This window comes from Scomber japonicus, chromosome 3 (assembly GCF_027409825.1).
Source record: "Scomber japonicus isolate fScoJap1 chromosome 3, fScoJap1.pri, whole genome shotgun sequence".
In the NCBI taxonomy this organism is placed as follows: domain Eukaryota; kingdom Metazoa; phylum Chordata; class Actinopteri; order Scombriformes; family Scombridae; genus Scomber; species Scomber japonicus.
This window is the reverse complement of record NC_070580.1, coordinates 22,281,726-22,299,725: the sequence shown is the minus strand read 5'-3', so window position 1 is coordinate 22,299,725 and position 18,000 is coordinate 22,281,726. Positions and strand designations below refer to the sequence as shown.

The 18,000-nt window shown below is 43.3% G+C and overlaps 1 protein-coding gene across 1 annotated transcript in view; it reads left to right on the top strand.

The window, feature by feature from the left end:
• The window catches only part of foxj3 (forkhead box J3), a 78,112-nt gene extending 60,337 nt beyond the window's left edge, over window positions 1–17,775 (top strand). Inside the window, exons 4-12 of the mRNA XM_053315282.1 lie at window positions 3,165–3,248; window positions 4,737–4,838; window positions 8,691–8,819; window positions 10,817–10,991; window positions 12,863–13,375; window positions 13,987–14,088; window positions 14,687–14,878; window positions 15,828–15,926; window positions 16,036–17,775. Of these exons, the coding sequence (XP_053171257.1) occupies window positions 3,165–3,248; window positions 4,737–4,838; window positions 8,691–8,819; window positions 10,817–10,991; window positions 12,863–13,375; window positions 13,987–14,088; window positions 14,687–14,878; window positions 15,828–15,926; window positions 16,036–16,148 (1,509 nt within the window). The 3' untranslated portion in view covers window positions 16,149–17,775. The remainder of the gene's footprint in view (window positions 1–3,164; window positions 3,249–4,736; window positions 4,839–8,690; window positions 8,820–10,816; window positions 10,992–12,862; window positions 13,376–13,986; window positions 14,089–14,686; window positions 14,879–15,827; window positions 15,927–16,035) is intronic.
• The last annotated feature ends 225 nt before the right edge of the window (window positions 17,776–18,000 follow it).

Sequence of the window (18,000 nt, the reverse complement as noted above, 5' to 3'; positions counted from 1 at the left end):
TAAGTAGTGTCCCCTGATCTACTGGGTAGTTCATGAAGAAGGATCCTATGGGCCTATATTTAGTATGATGGTGCACATAGGTCTAACCATATGTAGCCTAACCTAGATTTCATCCCAGCACTGTTGGAGCATACGCTACATATGCTTAGGGAACCGCACAAATTATTACACACACACACACACACACACACACACACACACACCGACACATGCATGAAGAGCTACGCCTAGCTGTGTAGAGGATGGGGACTGAATGCTAATTTCATGTTTTGCTGTAATCCTCTGATATTGACACTCCTGGGAGCTGCTCCACTAAATACAAAATAATCTATTGCTGTATGGATCCCATTCCAAATGCATGGCCAACATGCTCGCATCCTTAATGTTTAATTTGGAATTTTCCTCACTCCCTTCCCCCCCGAAGACAACTTCAAAGAGACGCTAGCCGCTCTTGATATGTTGCATCAATATTGTAATGTGGCAGGAATATGAGAACTGCTGGTTGGATGAGATAGGAGAGTCATGTCGCTCTCTGTCTGTCTCTCTGAGATGGTTTAAGAGATGACGGTGAGTATTGTGCATGTACGCACTCTGTCTACCTTGGAGGTAAAAATGCCACCTGTGAAGAGGACCATTAATAATCTTTATTTTAAAGGGAAACTTCAGTATTTTTCATCTATTTTCACATCTTGTTGTCTCTAAGTGACTAATGGGGACAACAATTTTTGAAATTGTTCCAGTATTGAGTGAGATCGCTACAGCTGGCAGCTGCAAAACGAGCTACAATATAATAATAATCCGAAGGGCAACAGCGTACCGTCAGTGTACGTCCACTGTTTGTTTTTGTTGCTAACAGGCTCAGATTGTTATTATAAGTATCTCACAACATTATGGAAAGGACCATACAGAGAAATAAAACGTGTCCTTTACCTTTCACTTGAACCGGTCTATTTGTCGTGTCTAACCAAGTCGCACTCAAGGAGAAGTCTCGTGAGAGTTGAGTTGTTGTTGAAAATGTTCAGCAATGACTTTGAAAATCTTTTAGATAACAGAAAGCGTAACAAACTCCTCCCGGCATTCTTCTCTCCTACTAAGTCTTGGCTGAATATTTAGCTGATTTCGACAACAACTCTTAGATTTCAGAACAAGACATCTCCTTAAGCAAGACTTTGTTACACACAACAACAAACAGACCACATCAAGTGAAAGGTAAAGAAAAATGTTTTATTCGTACATATGATCCTCTCTATAAAACTGTCAGACATTTATAATAACAATCTGAGGCTATCAGTGGCAAAAACACGTTACATTGATGCTACTGCCCCATCAGATTACACTGCAGCCCGTTTCACAGCTGCAAGCTTCAGCGATGTAACTTAAGACTGGTCCAAAAATGTTTAGTCAGAACGATGGGAAATGGGGTCCAGATCATGTCTCAGCCCTGGAGTTGGTAGGACAACGGGTCTACTTGTGTTTATCCTTCCCTCATATTTACACATAAATGAGGAAGTACATGACATAATTTATGTATGAAAATGAGCTGCGTCATTTTCGGGTAGAGAGCAGGTATACTACATCTGTTATCAGGATCTGGTTTGAAAAAAATCTTGACAGCAGCCTTTGTTTTATGACTGCAGAGAATATTGTGGTTTTGCCATGTTGTTGCCCCAGACTCCACGGACACACTTGGCTTGGCATTGCTACAGTATATTGCAGTATATTTGAGAATAATTTAATGACTCTTTATATGTTTTTCTTTTTTTCCTGCCAACTCTCTGGGGGTGGGTGCAGGGAAATGCAGAAACTCCCCTCCGAAGAGAGTAAACTTAAAATGCCACCCCACCCCCCCCCCCCTCCCCAATTAAAAGAAACACGACCCAGCCTGGCTTTGTCTCTGTGACTCGTAATTGTGAAACATCTGCATCTGAATCCCTGCATTTTAACACATAGATGGATCACATGTAGAGAAAATATGTTTCACCTTTAAGCACATTCTCAATAAAGCCTCTTGTAGAAAACATGGGATGAACAAATAAAGGCTTGTGCATTTTACTGTAACTTACATAAATATGAGACATTTCTTCATCTTTGGTAGATTGTGCTGTGAGTTATTCTTCCCTCTGAGGAAAATGTTAATTGACCCCAAAGCCTCGCACATATTAAAACTTAATAATAATAATTTTAACCCCCTGACAAATATAGGCCAACTCTGGCTTTTCATTTTAACAACCGCAGCAGTGGGGTATGTGAGTTGTGAAAATAACAGATTTCCTGGCTTTAACGAGAACAGGCCGATGTGTTTGCAGCAGTTATTGTATAGATACTTGAGATACAGCTTGTTCTATGGCCTCTCCTGTTGTTCAGAGAATTTCTTATGGAAATATCAATTATTCTCTCTGCTAAGGAAGTAATTTTAAAGGTCCTGATCTCACTTTCTCTTGACAATTGAGATTTTATCGGGGGTCATATGAAATATTAAAAATAAATTCAGAACTTGCAGGGCCTTAGGGTAAAAATCTCATTTTTAACAACTGTAAGCTGCCTTGCTGTTGGCTTCGAGGAGGAACACCATTGGAAAAATAAATGAAATGGGGCCGAATGCAAAGATAAATAATGCAGTCTGGTTGTGGAATTGCTAGCTGCAGCCCCAGAGCCTGCCCCAACTGTTCTCCTCTTGATTAGCCTTGCTCAGACCTTAGAAGAAAGAAACACGGCTGGGCTAGCGCTGCCTCCATTCCTGGGCTGAGACTGAGGAGCCTTCATCCTTGGCAACAGTGAACTGACTCACTACCTGAGGCTGAGGAAGTACAGCTTCAGGAGAGGCTTAGCATTTCACCACCACCAGCTGCCCTCACCAGCCTCTCATTGAGGAGCAGCCACAAAGGAGGAAAAGCCAAGTCTTTCTTTCTAACAAAGTCCACCCACACGCCGCACAAGCTCTGAACACACGGATATCAACTCAAATAAAGGCTTTAGCAGAGCAAACGAGGCCTCTATGTTTTAAATAATTTTGCACTCAAGCTGGAAAGCCAAAGAAAGGTTTGACGCTTGTGTGATGCCAAGAGAGGAAGTGTCTCAGTCCAGTGCAAACATAGCAGGGATGTCATGTGAGAAAGCAATCGGTTGTGTTTTATCAGCTCACAGGTCTTTTCTTCTGTCTCTAGGGCTCTTACTGGGCCATCGACACCAACCCAAAGGAGGACGCCTTGCCCACACGGCCAAAGAAGAGGCCACGGTCTGGAGAGCGGGTGAGTGTGATGAGAGAAACACTGTCACACTGCATATTCCTACGAAAACACATTTTCTCTACATATGCTGCTCTTCTGCTAAAGCTTCTGCCTCCATCTCTGCTCGCTTCAGTCTTTTTCTCTGCCTCTGACTCTTTACTTCTCCCTCAATATTCTCTTCCTTTTGCCCTCCTTTCTCTCCCACTTTCTCCCACTCTTTCTCTGCCACATGCAGACACACACATGCAAACACACACACACACACACACAAACACACAGACTCAGTAGGAGTTCATATCCAGACTTTACGTAACTGCCTCTTCATGCTGCTTCGCTAGCCTGTCATGAAGTGGGCTCCTTATTAATAAACTATGCCCCAGGCAGCCATTACATACATTACATTCTGCACTCACTTTTTTTAACAAACATCAATTAATGCAGAGCTGTGCACGCCGGCTATTCTGAGCGGGAGCTTTTGTCTTTAATTATGGATGAGCTTCATCCAGCGTTACGTACAGCTGCACAGGTTTTAGTGAGCCGCTCAGATTGACCTGGCCCTGGGGCATCCCAACGCAGCGGGCTCTTGACTCCTCCTTCCCCACAATGTGGCTGACCAGAGGCTACGAAGAAGGGAAGATTCTGTTAAGCTGGGGAGGCAGACTCATCAGCACACATGCTATTGTCTACTGCACACATACAAATGCACCGCAACGACATAAAACTTAACACGCCAGTCATGTAATTGCCCTACAGCGTCCAAATACTATCACATTCATTCACCAAACTACTTTTCTTCTCTGGGGAGAATTTATAAACGAGAAATGCAAAGTAGCGGGAAAAGTAAAATTGTTTTTTGTATGCTGCTCTTCCAACAGATTTAGCAAAAGCTCTCCGCATACAGTTCTGTTCATTTAGGCGTGACACAATGGGACGCACCATGTGAAGAGTGTGTTTTCTGTAGGACACATGCGCCATGCTCACCCTTCCCCCTCTAGACACCGTCTGCCTACAAGGCATTCCATTAAGAGTCAGACATTGAAATTGAGAGTTTGTGAAATCTCATTTATGTTTATCATGAATTAAAAATGGTATTGTTGGCAGCCAATCCTCTTACAGTAAGCAGTTTTGGGAGACAGGCATGGCAGAGTTATCTCTCATAACAGTGCGGCTGCACGGCAAGACGAGGGTATGCTTGTGCATGTGCGCTCGTGTGCACGTATGTGTTTGGGTGGAAGGTGAGGGTGGGGATGGGGGCTGTCTTCTTCTTCTCAGAAAGCACAGTTCAAATGTGACCTAAATAAAGGTGTTGCTCTGTCATATGAGAGTGGTCCTGGTTTTTCTTGCTGGTAGATATGTATCTGACGCTGATCTGTGTAGAAGAATTGTCAAAAACATAAATTGGGTCTTTCTGTGCAGCCTGCACTGGGATCTCATGTGTTTGATAATTGGATAATGTTTGATTTATATATTTTTTTTTCTGCCTCCACACCCCGCCTCCAACCCCCACAGGCTTCTACGCCGTACAGCCTGGAGTCGGAGTCTTTGGGGATGGAGTGTATGATCTCTGGAAGTGCCTCTCCAACGCTGGCAATCAACACTGTGACTAACAAGGTACTACAGCCAGCCATCCAGCCTCCAGCTCCAACACACACCTGGCTACACGGCTGCACCCTGACCCCACCCACTTCTCCAACCACCTACAGCACTATTCCCCACAGAGAGAGGAGCACTCTTGTGGAGGGGAGATACACGCACACATGCACATGCTCATATGCCTAAAGCTTCTCTGCAATGCAACCCACACCAAAATACACAACTATCTGCACTGCAGCACCGTTTTCCTCTACAACAACAGGCAGCGGGCTCTTGTTATCTCCAGTACGGAAATATGATGCTCACACTGATACTTAGCACTTTGTAACCTGATAGACCTGACACAGTCCTGTGCAGACCTGCAATAGGATACTCCACACACTGCATGGGGTTTCTGTATTCACACCTGTAGTGGAGGTTGACGACCAGAGTCATGTTGCTTGTTCTGTGGCCACGCTGTCACACCACAGGTGAACACCCCTGCTGCCTGTTCCATCCACTCTTAGTAGTTTAAAAAGTGAAGTGTATATGTCTGTCCATATATATATATCTATATATATGTGTGTGTGTGTGTGTGTGTGTGTGTGTGTGTATATATATATATATATGTGTGTGTGTGTATGTATGTATGTGTAAAAGCTTGGAAACACAGCAAAGCAACAGGGACTGCTAGCTGTTAGCTGTGAGTGTGCCGCTCACTCTGAAATTTAAATAGGCTTTTTAACCTTAAGCTCTCATCCTCTGGGCCCAATGGGGGCAGCTCTCAGGAGTACTTTTAAAAAGCCTACAAGAGTCGCTTATTCATTTGCTGCAAGCATTACAAAAAAAAAGATTTAATGTGAAAAGGGGTGTTCATAGGAAAGAAGAGTTGGCGTGTATGTGACGGGGCCTCTTAAGCTCTGAGTTGGAGGCAAAAGTCTGAGCATATGTCGGTGTGTGTTATAACTTGCGTGCACATGTATGTAGAGTAGGTTACATAGTGTTTCTGCTTGTTTTGACGAGCGTGTCATTGACAGCTAGCCAGGAGCAGTCTCTACAGAGAGCATGCAGTTTTTCATGTCTCTGCTGCAGACAGATTCATGAGCCAAAGTGTGGAGAAAGATGACCCTTTTTCCTTCCTGATTGCAACAAACAAGCACTTGCAACAGCACTGGTGTCCACCAGCAGTAAATGTATAATGAGGCCCTAATGTGACGAGCTGACAGCTAAGAGTCTGGATTCCTGCCGTCAAATAACTCAGAAAAGTAACAAGCAGAACACTTTAAAACATCTCAAATGGGGCTACTTAAGAGTGTGAAAGTTTTTATTTGCCTCTTTATGTTCACTTGATTGTGAGGAAAAACTAACGCTGGTAAAGTGAACAGAAGACAAAGTGGAATAGCAACAGATCTCAGCTAAGTCCTCAGAGAGAGCTTGTTTCTCACTGTCTTACACTGTAAACACACGACAGACCACACCTCTTTGGTGCAGTGTGCCAAGCCACAGGAATTCCCTCTCTCTGTTTTTCTCTCTCTCCCTTTCTATTCCAGTCTCTCCCTCCTTCCCGCCTTCTCGGATAGACCAATGAGAGAAGCTGGAGGGATGACTACTGAACCAGCGAGAATCTCTTTTCTCTTTTCTTTCTACTGTTGGACATTCCTCACAAAATTGTCCTGCTCTCCCTCTTTTTTGTGCCTTTCTCACATAGACTCAGACCCCCCCCCCAAAAAAAAGGTTGTGTTCTGAGGCGGCCCTTAACATTCACATGAATGTGATGAAACTCTGGCACTGAAGTGTGATGATGAAGGGAAAGAGGGGATTGTTGGAAGTCTGTTTGCTGATGCATAGTCTGGCCTTTTTCCCCCTCCTCTCTTTCTCTCTCTAATATCGCTTCCTTCTCTCTTCTTCCGTCTGTCTCTGTCTGCTCAATCCTGCATGCAGGGATTGTGCTGAACACTGGCTGGCATTGTTGGAGACACCTGGGCCAATCTTGCTTTGATTTCATAATCCATGTCTCATGCTCCAGATTAGGCCCCCATGTAAAAGACACCTCTGGCTTTTTACTTAATTCACTGCTAAGAATAGAACTGACTCGCTTGCCTGCTAACTAACACCGTACACAGTATTTACTGTGGAGCCGCTCCTGCCTGTATGAGCATGCTTGCCTCAGTCTGTCTTTTTGTGTGTGTGTTGGCCTACCTTTGTACACATATGTGGCTACAGATATGGGTGTATGTGCGTAGTTGTGTGTGTCATATGTGTGTGCTTGATTCTATGAATGTGGGTGAGATGAGACTGGGTGTACGCCTGTGACGATACGTGCTTGAGTGGGCGTCTACACTCAGGGGACTGTGGGGTCTGCGTAAACCACAGAGCAGTGAGGTTTTGAAATCATCACACTTTATGGGTGAGTAGAGTAAAAATAGATTGCGGTGAGAGACTTAAGGCTAAAAGCCTGTTTTATGACTTCATTACACATAACATTTATATTTCTGTGGTACGCTATTTTTGATTAGCATTGTAGGGCTGATTTTGTAGACGTGCTTAAGCCTTCAGTCTTAGCTGCTCATTGAGTTCCCCTTCACGCTAATGAACACTGGAGCCAAGCCCACACTGAGTGGAGGAAGGCTAGAGTTGCCTAATGAGCTTCTCTTACTACCAACATCCTCCCCTCCCTCCCTCACCCCTTGAACAGTGTTGCCTGGATTCAGTATTTGCACCCTCAGTTTTGTAGAAATCACGGTATTTCTATCTCATATTACCAGCGCTGGAGCCAAGCTCCATATTAAAAGCTTAATATGATTGGATGCTCTCATTCGGCATGTGGATTCGAACCAGGATGTTCGTCAGCCAGCCAATCAGTCAGAGCAGAGAAGGCAGTCAGGGCCTCCTCGTGGCCTCTGTGGTTGCAAGCTGTGGCTCAACAGAAAGACAAGAGGCTTCAGTCCACTGCTGCTGCTGAAGCAGGGTGCTGGGCAGGGCTGGCCCAATCTGCCTGCCTGAAGGCTACTGCCACTGCTGTCTCATTGTGCTGAGCACAGAGCCCACTCTGTTCCACTCACAGTGATGAGCAGAAGCCACCATGCTGCACTCAGTCATGGACGGACGGACACACACACACACACACACACACACACACACACACACACACCAATCTTAGAATATCAGGCTCCTTCCACTGCAGCACCATCAGTGCATTATTGCCATTCCTTTCTCACAATACAAAACTAAATACTAAACACATTCCCTATTCTCTGTGGGTATCATTATATTCAATATCTGCATCATTCTTCTTCTTATTGTTTTAATTGTCTAACAGCGCACTTTATTTGGGAAGGGTGGGGAGGGCTTAACGTTGTTAGATGATAATTAAGATTGTCGTCCTGAAGTGCTTTGGCTAGTTTCGCTGCTATATTGAAAGGTCAGTGTCTCGGCAGCACTGAAATTCTTTGTTAGCTGTCCCAAACGGATTTGCGCTTGGTGAGCAGATGTGGCTGACATCGCCAGTAGTGTGACCTTTAGTGATGGGAATGTCTCAGCTGTCTGCAGACCCCTTTACACGTTCAACAAGAACCCCTCAGTGACTGTGGGTGGTTTTGAGCAGCACCCTGTGTCTCCCACACACACTCTCAATAACGGGAAAAGAAAATACTCTGCCATTATGGCATGTCATTGCATGCAGCACAGGCACATTTCCACAGTGAATTACACTGTTAACTACAGACCAACTTTACCTTCCGTACCCATTATCTCAGAGGAATGCTGACATGCTCCACCATTAGCAAGAGTTGAGATGACAATGGTAACAGTAATTTGTGTGTGTGCCTGTGTACATACGTACGTACGTGCATGTGTGAGAGGAAAAAGCTAATGTACATGTATGTGTTTCAGGTGGCGTTGTATAACACAGACCAGGAAGGGAGCGATAGTCCGAGAAGCAGCCTTAACAACAGCCTGTCTGATCAGAGTCTGGCCTCCGTCAATCTCAACAGCGTGGGCAGCGTGCACAGCTATACACCGGTAAGAGCAACACCGCTCACTCCATAATGATACAGTACATTTTAGAGGTCTTCACAGAGTTGTGTACATCAATTCATTTTCAAGAAGAGACTCTTTTATTTAAAAAGTGACCTGAAGGAAGTCGGTCCCAATCCAAAAAAGATTGTCGACCTCAACAGCAATGCGTGTCCTTATTCTCTGCACTTTACAGTTCATACTCTCCGTCCAGTGTCAAAAAATATATTTCTCTACTGATGATCATCAGAGCTGATAGTGAGTCTACTCAGATCCACTTGGGTATTAGAAATATCGACACAGAGACTACCTGACCTGTTCAGACTGGGCCGCGGGTCAAGTCTTGGTTGCAAGGACCTCAGTTTATCAAGTTGCACTGTACACTGGTACAAACACAAAACAACAAAGATGCTGCTGTAGCATCTTGGTCGCCTTTGTACAAATATTGTGTGACCATGCTTCCTTAAAGGCTGTATAGAGTGAAGAATGGTGATAAGCAGCTCATGCTCTTAGTTGGATATTTTTAAAAAGATATATAGATATATTTATATAAATGTTTTGTAAATGATGATTTATTTAGCACTAAGCGCTAAGGCCAAATGAAAAATTCTCATTCTATCCACATTATTCAAGCTGTGGGGGAGCCACAGTCACTAAATGAATGAAAATGAAACACCACCAGACTCAGAAAGTGTACTGTATCCTATATTTCATCTGATCAGAAAACCCCAGGAGGTTCTGTTCAGAGAAAGCAGCTGTAGACAGCAATAGACCAAGGTTCAGCATGGACATGCTCTAGAGTACAACATCAGGAAGGGGGTTAAGGGAAACAGAGAAAAATGTGCACGCTCCTGGAAGCCAGACAAAGAGAAGCGCTTCCTCTGATGTCCTCCCACCAGAGATGCCCCCTCTTTGGTGTGGTCCTCCCGCATCCTAGAGTGCTCCCTGCTCCAGGCGCTGGGCATCGATCGGCTCAGCCTGATGGATGTGCGCTCTCTCTCTCTCTCTCTCTCTCTCTCTCTCTCTCTCTCTCTCTCTCTCTCTCTCTCTCTCTCTCTTTCTCTCTTTCTCTCTTTCTCTCTTTCACTCTCTCTCACAGCCAAAGCAGCAGCTCACAGTAAACACTCTGGCTTTATTATCACCTCTCACTCTTATCCAAGCCAGACTGTGAGCCATGCTCTTCAGCAGCCTGCCCACATCTTGGAAGAGGAAGATGTTATGATCAAAAATTGGACGTGACTTCTCTTGTAATGCTTGCCCAAAGTGGACACAGGTTAGGTCTTGCTTTGTGAAATAGCAGTGGGTTCATATCGCTGGCCTTGTTGTGAAGAACTCATTGCTGGAGGGAACACTGCTTGCTCTCACACCCAGGAGCAGTGCATATGATAACATTGACTGCCCACACAAATAAATGGATAAAATGGCTGCTTATTTGTACAAGGTATTGCTATTGATTTTGTTTTAAATACATTTTGCTAGGCCACCTGAGTATTGGCTTTGTGTCCATGCGAGTTGCTCTCTTAATGTTGTGTGAGCCCAGGCATTAAGCACTGACCTGGATTGTTGCAGTTAGTGTAATTGTTCTTTAAATATTGTGTGACTGACACCCCTTGTAACAGAAACAAACATTGTTACTGTACAGTAGCTCCTCAGAAGAATCAGACCACCCTCGTATCTGTGTGTATTTGCTGCGTACATTCACACTTGGCATTAAATATTCTAGAGGTTTTCTGTTTTCTGTTTTTGCGGCTCCATGACCAGATGAGCATGGCGAGTATCTTTGAAAAGTATGTATATTATTGATGTGTATGTTTGAGTGTTATAGTGCGCCTCTCTTAGTATCAGTTGTCCCTGTAGACAGTGTTGCAGATGTAGCACAACTCTAGCCAGTGCTTTTATTTATTTTCAGAAAATCTCACAAATTAAACATTAAACATCTTATTTCACGCTCAATATTGCTCCATTTTGTAACTCTCCATCTTCTTCACCTCCTTTGTTCCCAGGTGACCAGTCACCCAGAACCCGTGTCCCAGTCTATGAGCCTCCAGCAGCCCCCCCAGTCCCAGTACAACATGCCAGACCGGGACAAGCAGCTCCTGTTCTCTGAATTTGAAGATCTCAGTGCCTCCTTCCGCAGCCTTTACAAGTCTGTTTTTGAGCAGTCCTTCAGCCAACAAGGTGAGTGGCCTCACCGGAGCATCAAGTGGAAACCTAATCGAGAGCCTAAGCTTCACTTATCAAGGCAGCATGTTGGAACAGGATGATTCTCTAAACGATTTTCCTAATGTGGCTTTGTTCTTAACAGCTGGGGCTATAGAGGGTCTTAAGCCACTAATTAGGCTCACTGAGAAGTGAACAGGTATTCAACAGGCGGACTAGCCTATAGAGCAAATCTATACTAAGTATTTTCCTGGTCTTCTGCCAGAGTTGCGTGGAAAAGACCTAATCTCATATTCAAAAGCTGAGCAAAAGTTCATGTCTTAAATATTTCATTGGGGGTTGTAAGGAGACATTACAACATTTATTATATGGTTAATTCAGAATTGATTCCCCATCCCTCTTGTTTTATATTTTTCAAATTACATGAAAGCTATCTGCGTCTTGTCATGTTTGAAATGTTTTCGTGTGCAGGCTGTGTTTCATCAGAGTGGAAGAGGTTACAGGCAGCACAAGTCCTCAGTAAATCTATTGGATTGAGGTTCATTTGTCATAATGATGAGGAATTTGTATGATATAATGCATAGTGGTGGATAGAGCATAGCTTTCCAAAAGCCTGCGAGTCCCAGAAGAACAAAATGCAGTTTTGCTTGTAATCTGATTGACTGATAAACAAAGAGCACTTGACAAGCGGGTTATGAGCAAAGTAGACGGAGCTTTCTGTGTATAACCTACTTTCACAAATCAAATGAATTTCATGCTAATGTTTTCAAAGAGTTCCTCTCCTTTAATCTATCATCTATGTTTCATTAGTTGAAAGTTGTTACCTTTTTTATGCGCATAAAAGTGAAATCTCGTAGTCAGGCAAGCTCTAGCAATTAAAAAGCGTAAATAATCAAGCTAGAGGATTTCACACTCTGCCGCTGTAGACAGTGAGCTAATTCACTGGCTTTGATAATAGGTAATGAGCTCGCATTATTATTCTGGTGCCGCGTTAATTGCTTTCTGTATTTCCCTGGTTGGACAATGGGCTTTCTGTGCCGATAAGAGATGCACCTTTGTCACCCCTGCAGTGAGTGTTACGTGCCGATTGTGGAGGTGCAGGGCTAGAGTCAGCTCTAAAAGCACTCCAGTGAAATAGGTTTACTGTGCCAAAGCTGTGAAGGACAGGGCCTCTTAAGACCACTCCCTGCCACTCAGATGATTGCAGTTTGGGTGTGCAGATGTTCATGCTCCAGTCATGTCTGTTAAAGAGCCGTGCAGCAGCACAGTGAATTTGTCAAAGGCAATCCAGTGCCGTGTAGCTGGAGAGGAGACAGCAGCTTGGGCTCGTGAACCTCAGAGACACAATTGATGCTGAGTCATTCCCTGATACAACAAAATGGCAGCTGGTCTGTCTCAAGTGCAGAACTACTTAAACACAGGAGGCCCACATCCCATTAACGTAAGATGTTAAGATACATATCCTTAAGTAGCTGCTCTTACATGTGACAAACCTGGCACTCTTTGTATTTGTGCTGAAGTGTATTATGCTAATTTAGGGATGGGAAAAATGACATTTTTTTGTTTTTTTAAGTCCTCCATGATATTGAAGTAAAAATCTTTGGATTATGTGTAGCTGGTCAGAAAAAACAAGCAATTTGAGAACATCGCCTTGGACGCTGGGAAATTGTGATGTACTTTTTTTTTTTTTTTTTTTTTTTACTATTTTCTGGTTTTTGATAGATCCATTGATTAATCAGAAAAAATGATCAGCTTTTAATTAGTTGGGCTGCAGCTAATGATTATTTTCATTATGCATAAATCTGTCAATTATGGTCAGCTAATCATTTGGCATCTGCTATCATTTCAGTACTATTACAGCTTTTAGTTTTTGTGTATCTGTTTTGCAGGTCTGATGGGAATACCGTCAGAATCCTCCCAGCAGACCCACACCTCCTGCTCCTATCAGCACTCCCCCAGTGGCACCATTAGCACTCAGAACAGCCTGTCAAACAACCAACCCAACAGCCACCCCAACAGCCACTCTGCCAACAGTGGCCAGGTGCCCCTGTCTCATCCTGCCCAAGCCCACCCTGGCCACGGCTCACCCCACGCACAGCACCTCCCGCAGCACGGTGGCCCCCACAACCAACACAACCAACACAGCCAACACGCCCAGCACAGCCAACACAGTCAGCACCAACAGCACCCACAGCACTCCCAACACCCGCAGCACGCTGCACACCCCCAGCACGGGCAGCACCCATCGCAGCACCCATCCCACGGCCAGCACCCACAGCAGCACACACCACACCCCTCCCAACACACGCAGCACAGCCAGCATCCTTCTCAACACGGACAGCAGCATCAGAGCCTCTCCCTCCAGCCCCATCCTACCCAGCAACAGATGGCCTGCAACACAGGTACGACCCCTCTGTCTGTCATTGTCTCCCTTTGAACCAGCGTCGTCACATTGTTTTCTCTTCATCCTGTTCATCACACTAACACGTGAGCGAGCACTAAGGCGACCACTTTACACTTTACCGCTGAAATTGGTTTCAAATCGGTCCTCATTCTCGGAATTGAGAAATTGTTTCAGGTGCTAAACAGTAAATCATCATCTGATTTATTATCTGTGATGTTGTGAGAACAAAGCAATGCTGCATCCAGTGACTTTAGCTTTGAGCACAGCAGCCTTTACAGTCAACTGGCTCCTCCTAGTGGCCACAACACAGTACTGAAATGCTTAAAAGCTTGATAAACTGTTTGGTTTGGTGTTACCTTTCATTCATTTGGCTCAAAAAGAATTCCTGCACAGCTATAAAAATGTGGATATAATTTAAAAAAAAAAACATTATCTGGCCTTATTGCCTAATTTTCAGTAAATGACAGTTACTGCAGTGATTATTCTGCAGTTGTCCCCAATTACATAATTAGGAGTAAGCTCGTCTTTTTCTGTTGAAACCAAAATACCTGTATTATTCACATCTCTTATCTTGTAATGTTACAGATAGTATGCTGTGTGTTTTTGCAGGTTTACTGTCTGACTGGTACCCAAATCTGGATGCACTGAAAGAAAGCTGTCGTATTGCTAGCAGCTATAACTGGGCTGATGTCGACCTTTCACCTTTCCAAGGTGCGGTTTGGACACTACAAGTAGATGTGATTGCATTTACAAATCCATAATAATCATTACAGAATGTATTTGATCTATTTTTTAAGAGATTTTCAAGATTACACTTGTATCTATTAGATGTACTTCCTGTGTACTCAGACATGATGAGAAGAGATGAACGTTTAGAGCTAGTAGCTGATAGTACTGTACTGTACTGCCCCAGCTTTTGATTGAGTGCTGAAGTGTTGACACAGTGGAGTTGATTATGAGTTTAATTAAACTGAGCTCTTCAATTAAATAACACTGCCTTCAAGTTTAATTACCAAAACACCGAGCTCAGCAGGTCAGTTTATCCAATTACAGTCTAGGATTGCAAGGTAGGGTGTTTTTTAAATATCACCCACTGAAGGTTACTGACATAATGAATATATATTGCAAGGAAAGTTTTGTGTCATGTTTTTAAATTGGTTTCTCATTTACTAAATTTATATTCTTTGGACAGCTGGTTAGCGCAGTTTCATACATTTCATTGTCACAAAGGCACTTCAGTGTAGGCGGACGCTGTCATCAGCTCTGATAGTAACTCTTTGTCCATAAATGTGTGTTTTATATTTCTCAGGATTGAGAGAAAGTATGAGACAAGCAGAGTTGAACAACTGGTCCCTGGAGCCCACCCAGATAGCGGACCTCTGCTCGTCCATCAACCAGTTTTTTGCCCGCACCGGTGTAATCCAGCCACAAGGGGCAGTGCAGTCTCCTGTTTGTCATGGCTCCATGCACCCCAACAAACCCAGCCAGCACCTCAACACAGGTTAGACACCTGCTCCTCAACCCTAACACCTTCAGATTCAGATTACACTTTGAGTTTGTGCTGTTGTTGTAGCTGGTTTTATTGACATGTAAAACATCATTTAGATGATGGGAGGTATTGCATTTTCAAAGATTTAGGCATTCAGACTTCAACTCTCTTGCTTAATTACCTGATTTTGTCCCTGTTCTTTCCCTGGGAAAGATTGTGTAATTGTCAACATGTGAAAATACCTGGAAGGTTTTTATATCTGAAGATAAAAACATGCATTTACCTGTAGAGTTATGCGATCTCTACATCACAAAGCTGATTTAGTGGATTTGGTTTTGACCATGACATTACCGATCCATTTTAAATACTGTTTCGTTATCAACGTCTTGTTTTTGCTAACAGTTACTTTAATTCATTCATACTTTTCATTCCTCAACCCAAACACTCAAGGCAGACAGGCCGCCCTTTTAGAGCCCGGTTTTGCTCAAGGTTTCTTCCCGTTTAAAGGGGAGTTTTTCCTTGCAGCGGTCTCCAAGTGCTTGTTCACTGGGGAATGTCGGGTCTCTTTAAATTAAAGTGTACAGTCTTGGGCTATATATAAATAAAACTGACTTGACTTCATTCAGACATGGGGAGCCTTTTTTAGTGCCATATCCCTGGTGTCATGTTACCTTACACAAAGATTATTCCAGTGAGTTCCACACAGTGAGATGTACAGGTATCAGGAGAGAAAAGGTCAGATCAGTGCATCTCTAGTTATTAATTGACACTGAAATCTGAATATAAGTTTATAAGCCCATTTTTTAAATGTCTTTATCTTATTGACAGTAGTTGTTTCTTTTAGAGCAAATATCCTCAGTGTTGATGCTGAAATGCACCATTAAAGTAAATAGTTTTTAAGGCTTGTTCAGATGTGTACTTCAGGTTTTAAACTTTTTTTTTGTTTTGATTCTCTTGTCAGGAAATCTCTACATGGACTCCAGACAGAGCATGTCCATGATGGGTCCTCCAGGATATCCCCACATGCCCCCCATGAGCAGCGCAGGACCCACTATGACAGGTGAGATAAAGTTAAAGGGGGAAAAATGATTACTTGCAGCCATTCTGTCTCCTTACATGGCCTGTTTTTATGCACAAACTCTTCTTCCTGTCGTCTGTACTCTCTCCAGGGCACCATGCACAGATGAACCAGCAGCACATGATAGCTACCAGAAACTTCCAGATGCATCGTATGCCAGCCGACGACATCCAGGATGATTTTGATTGGGACTCCATTGTTTAGCCCCTTAGACGTCCTTTTGCAAAGAAAAGGGAGCGAGGAGAGGAGGTGGAAGCCAGAGGAAGCCAGGCTGAGCTGAAAGGCCACAGGAGGAGGAGGAAGAGGAGGCCACTGTGGGTGGGATGCAGAAGAACATTTGACAAGCTTTGGAGAGAGACAGACTTCAAGGTCCTGACATTTTTACAAAAGCAAAACATAACTAGAAAATGTTACTTTGAAGACAATCATATTTAGTCGGACATGTTAAAGTGATTGCTTATGTACTTGTCTAGAGACAAGTAGAACACATTCACATTTAAACCACATGCTCCTCAGCCAGCCCTCTCCCCATCCCTAGCCAGCAGCCTTCCAAAGTCCGAAACCCTCTCCCCCTCCGCCCCCCTGCTCCGTAACTGTTATGTGATTTGAGCGACGTGTTCAGCTTGTAATTCTTCTCGTGTTGACATTGGCCTCAGCTGCCTCGTGGATGAGTTAATCTCTCTTTTTAACATTTTGTTTGTTTGTTTGTTTTTATTTTTGTTTTTAAGAAACACAGGCCGTCTCTGTGAGTAATGTGATGGTGCTCGATGGTCACTTTTGGGAGAAAGTGGGCCCCACTGTGGCTGAATTGGTGGTAAAGTTAGGTTTACAATAACAGTGGTATTGAACAGGGTGTTAAATGTTTAAGCAGGATTGATATTAAACTGGGAGTGAGAGAGTGAGAGAGAGAGAGAGAGAGAGAGAGAGAAAACATCACAGAAAGCATCGTAGCCAACCAATGTGATCAGGCAACAGACTTGTTATGGGAGTACAGCAACTTTTCTTTTTTTCGTAGTTCTCTGTCTCAAGCACTTAAAGATGAGTGAATATGATGAGTGTGAGTGGAGGTGATAGTAGGGAAGTCAGATATGTTTTTTTTGTCGTTTTAAACTAATTCAACCCAAAGTAACCTACGGTTTGTTCTGTGTGTGTATCATGTAGGTTGGTATTTACTCCACCAATCAGACTTTGTTAAAAACTTGAAAAGTACACATTTTCAAGCACGTTTTAAGGGCGAAGTTAATTATTTTTACATTAGCAGCCTATTGATAATTGGAGGAATGACTTAACATTTAGGAAATATGCTCATTTGCCTTCTTTCCACGGGTGATATAATAAGATTGATACCACTGGCATTATGCATGAGTATGGAGGTGATTAGCCTAGCTTAGCATGAAGATTGGAAGCAGGAGGAAGCAGCTAGCCTGTTCAAAAATACATCTACCAGCACTACATTTGTGGAGGGATTGAATAAATGAGGTAGTTGTTTATTAGTGAGGTGCTGGAAGATGTACTTTTGAACTTTTGACCGAGTCGGGCTAGCGGTTTCCCTACTGCTTTCAATCTTTATGCTAAGCTAATCGCCTCCCGGCTACATAGTCAAAGGGGAACTCGGAAGTCTGTCTACAGGTCTTGAGGAGTACTATTGCATATGTGAAAAGGTAATATAAAGTGTTTTGTGATCCAGAGGGAGGTGTGAGGTTACCAGTGGCTCAAGGCTACATTAACATCTTTTAAAATAAGAATCCAAATCTATGGACTAGGCACCAGGTTTTAACAAGAGAGATACATGAAACAAAAAATATGTTTCTGTTCTCCTTCATCCATTTTGGTCCTCCTTTTATTTACTCTCCATTATTAGTACTTTTTTAAAAACATGTAGTGGTATCAATCTTCCAATCTAACTTTCGAAAAGAAAGTGTATAAGCATATTTTCCAAAGTGTTGAACTGTTCCTTTAAACATAACATCATCATCATCATCATCATCACTCAAAAACAGCTAAATAAAACTAGTCTTATTCATATGTATTGTTCCAGTTAATCAGGTCTAATTGT